Source organism: Gekko japonicus, unplaced genomic scaffold (assembly GCF_001447785.1).
Source record: "Gekko japonicus isolate JY-2015 unplaced genomic scaffold, Gekko_japonicus_V1.1 scaffold5892, whole genome shotgun sequence".
Classification (NCBI taxonomy): domain Eukaryota; kingdom Metazoa; phylum Chordata; class Lepidosauria; order Squamata; family Gekkonidae; genus Gekko; species Gekko japonicus.
This window is the reverse complement of record NW_015164389.1, coordinates 12,064-15,848: the sequence shown is the minus strand read 5'-3', so window position 1 is coordinate 15,848 and position 3,785 is coordinate 12,064. Positions and strand designations below refer to the sequence as shown.

The following is a 3,785-nucleotide window of genomic DNA, read 5'->3' as shown; positions in this document are numbered from 1 at the left end:
ACGACGCTTCCGTTAATGCATCCTAAGATTGCATTCACTTTCTTCACAGCCACATCGCACTGCAGGCTCATGTTTAGCTTGTGATCGACCAGAACACCCAGATCCCTTTCACAGGTGCTGCTGTCAAGCCAAGTCCCTCCCATCCTATATCTGTGCCTTTGGGTTTTTGTACCTAAGGGTGGGACTTTGCACTTATCTCTACTGAAACTCATTTTATTGGTCTCAGCCCGACAGTTCCAGCCTACCTAGATCATTTTGAATCCTGACTCTGTCTCTGTCTAGCTTCCTGACCTTCCAGAGAGAAGAGGGAAAAAACTAGGGAAACTGTAAAAACTCAGAGTGGGGGGGGGGTGTCTCCACAGTCTGTATGGAGGGATTGAGTTCAGTGCAGGTTCAGGAGCAGCTCTGAAGGACAGCCGAGCCAAAGATGCTTGTGGCATGCAGGCACTAACTGACTGGCTGAAGGTTTTCAAAGCAGTGCTAAATCCCTCTGACTATTCCTACTGATGGCGGAACACAAAGAAACTGTCAGAAGTAGAATTCAGCTATGATGAAAGCTCAACATACCCCGAGAAGATGTTGCCCACAAAAGGCAAAGATTCCACAAAACCCTTAGCTGAAAATGTTTTACAGAATTAGGAGAATCTAGAAAAAATGTGATCTTTGTGCCATAGAGCTTGGGCTATTCTTCTGCGGATCTCTCTGGTCCTCACCCCATAAATGATGGGGTTGAACACTGGGGGAAGAATCACGTAGAGATTGGCGATGAGGATGTGGGCGTAGTGGGGGATGTTCCGCCCAAAGCGGTGGGTGAGGAAGGAGAAGAACGCTGGGGTGTAGAACACAAAAATCACGGCCACGTGGGAGCCGCAGGTGCCCAGCGACTTCAGCCGGGCCTCCTTGGAGGGAAGCCGGAAAACCGCACGGAGGATTTGCACATAGGACAAAAGAACCAGGACCACGTCCAGCATGAGGAAGGAGATGGTAAACAAGCTGTAGATCATATTCACCCTGATGTCGGCACAGGCCAGCTTGGCGATGCCCATGTGCTCGCAGTAAGTGTGGGCAATACTGATCCGAGGACTACAGAAAGGCAAGCGCTGTGTCAGCATCGCAATGGGAAACACGAGGATAAAAGTTCTCAGCACCACTACAGAGCACAGCCAGGCGACGCGGCTCTTGGTCAAGAGGGTGGCGTATCTCAAGGGGTGGCAGATGGCCACGTACCTGTCAAAGGCCATGCAGGTCAGGACGACCGACTCCATGCCCGTGAAGGTGTGGATGAAGAACATCTGGGCCAGGCAGGCCCCAAAGCTGATCTCCCCGCGGCCGAACCAGAAGATGGCCAGCATCTTGGGCAGGGTGGAGGTGGAGAGGCCCAGGTCGATGGCCGAGAGCACCGAGAGGAAGTAGAACATGGGCTGGTGGAGGCTGGCCTCCGTCTTCACGACGAAGAGGATGGCGGAGTTCCCCAGGAGGGCGACCAGGTACCCCGTGCAGAAGGGGATGGAGAGCCAGGCATGGGCGGACTGCAGCCCAGGCACTCCCAGCAGGACGAATGTGGGGGAATAGGAGTGGGTGCTGTTCAACGGTGGAAATCTCCTGTATCTCCAAAAGAAAAGAAGAGTGTGCAGCAGGACCGGTCTAGCGGCAATGAAGAAAAGACAACGGATTCATTTTGGAAACATTTTGCCCCATGTTTCAAATTATAGTCCTTCCTCAGGCACAACGTAATTGGTAGTGGAGGCCTCATCCCAGCACATAGCCATGTAGACACGATCAACCTGCCCATTCCATTGAGAAATTGGATTACTGCACCTATTGAAAGAAAGAGGGGCTGCACATTCCATGACAATACCATATAAAGTATGGGATGAGATCTCCACCCAGTTATGCATTGCTACTTAAAAAAAACCCTCCCTCCCTCCCTCCCTCCCTCCCTCTTGCTTAGGTTTGCCAGCCTCCAGGTGAGGCCTGGCACTCTCCTGGAATTAGCATTGATCTCCAGATGACAGAGATCCATTCCTCTGGAGAAAATGGCTGCTTTGGAGGGTGGACTCTGTGGCATTTGGATGGTGGACTCAATGGCCCTCCCAGGTTCCATCTCCCAGATCTCCCAAAAATTCCCACCTCGGAGCTGGCGACCTTACAATCCCCCCTACCTATACCCTGATACTTTGTCTTGTAAACACCCCATGTGGAAGCCTAAACAGGGATGTGGACTGGAAAATGGCACTGGGGTCAAGTTGCTCCCTTGACTTTCTGGAAAGAAAATGCAGAACATGGAAAGTAATTGATCGAATGGCTCTCTAGCCCCTAATGGAATACAGGAGGCCCCTCAACAGGCTGAGAGAAAACATGGCAGTGGTTGTATTCACAATGCTGAAGATACATTGGAGCTGCTATACAAGGCCTGTGGAACCTTCCTTCCTTCCTTCCTTCCTTCCTTCCTTCCTTCCTTCCTTCCTTCCTTCTCACAACACAAGAACTCCTGGGCATGAAATTGCTGAGCATTCGGGTTAGAACGGATAAAAGGGAGTCCTTCTTCACCCAAAGAGTGATTAACACATGGAATTCACTGCCACAGGAGGTGGTGGCGGCTACAAGCATGGACCGCTTCAAGAGGGAATTGTGTCAACATCTGGAGCAGAGGTCCAACAGTGGCTATTAGCCACAAGGTCTTGATAGGGACTCTGGGGCAAGTGATGCTCTGTATTCTGGGTGCTTGGGGTGGTGGTGGGCAACAGTGGGAGGGCTTCTGGAGTTCTGGCCCCCCTGCTGGACCTCCTGATGGCCCCTGGTATTTTTGGCCACTGTGTGACACAGAGTGTTGGACTAGATGGGCCATTTGGCCTGACCCAACATGGCTTCTCTTATCTCCCTCCCTCCCTCTCCAACTCAGGATCTGTCTTCCTCGGGGTCCTGCCACCCCACTCAGTCTTCTGGAGCCAAGAAAACCCAGAGCACCAGGGAGCCCCGGACCCCTGAAAGGAAACAGGCCAGCGAGCAGGGGCAGGCAAGGAAGAGGCTCAGCTGGTGGAGAGGGAGCCCTGAACCCGGGGAGGAGAGGCAGCGGAAGGCAGAGGGGGGGGGGCAGCTCCTGGAGGGAGATTTGGGCCAGTGGGCCCCCCAGTGGGAACACACGGAGCAGTTTTGGCATGAAACCCTCAGGACTATGGCTGTGGTGGCTGTTTCCGCAGTGTCGCACTGGTCTCTTCCAGGAGGGTTCCTCACTCGATTTAGGTGCTCGCATCTTGCCTCTCCTGCCCCTTCCTTACAGGCGACACCTCTCTGACTCCCTGTTGTATCAGCTTATGTTGCACCAGATGTTATGTTGCTCCTGCTTTGCCTCTCTGACAACATTGGGGGGTCACCCCCACCCACGCCGCAGCTGCCCCCCCCCGCAATGCCCAATCTCCCCGCCCCCAGTCCGGCCAGCTCACCTGGCGAGAGTCCTGGTTGCCTGGTCCTCCTCCGAGCCAAAAGGGGTGCCCGGGTGTGGGGCTGAAGGCTGCTGCATCCTAGCCGGGGGTGGGTGGGTGGAGAGGCTGCCCGCTGGAGCCGCAGGGGTCATTTATGGCGTCGGCCTGGCGATCCCCCGTGGGGACTCCCTCCCAGCAGTTCATAAATAAATAAATATCTCATTCTCGGAATAGAGCCACCTCCCGTCCCTGGGAGTCCCGGAGCTCCCGCATTGTGCAGGGCCAGCTGCTGCGGCCCCACTCTCAGGGGGGTCACGAAGTGCCAGAATCACTGACCGTCCCCTTGGGTTTCAGCCGGGCTTC

At 54.4% G+C, this 3,785-nt stretch overlaps 1 protein-coding gene across 1 annotated transcript; it reads right to left on the bottom strand.

Annotated features, from left to right (window-relative positions):
• Positions 1-635: 635 nt before the first annotated feature.
• LOC107108462 (olfactory receptor 52E4-like) lies at positions 636-3,520 on the bottom strand. Its single transcript, XM_015408898.1, has 2 exons — positions 3,444-3,520; positions 636-1,608 (listed from the first exon to the last, which is right to left on the bottom strand). The coding sequence occupies exons 1-2, from the start codon at positions 3,518-3,520 to the stop codon at positions 636-638; spliced, it is 1,050 nt and encodes a 349-aa protein (XP_015264384.1).
• Between the last annotated feature and the right edge of the window lie 265 nt (positions 3,521-3,785).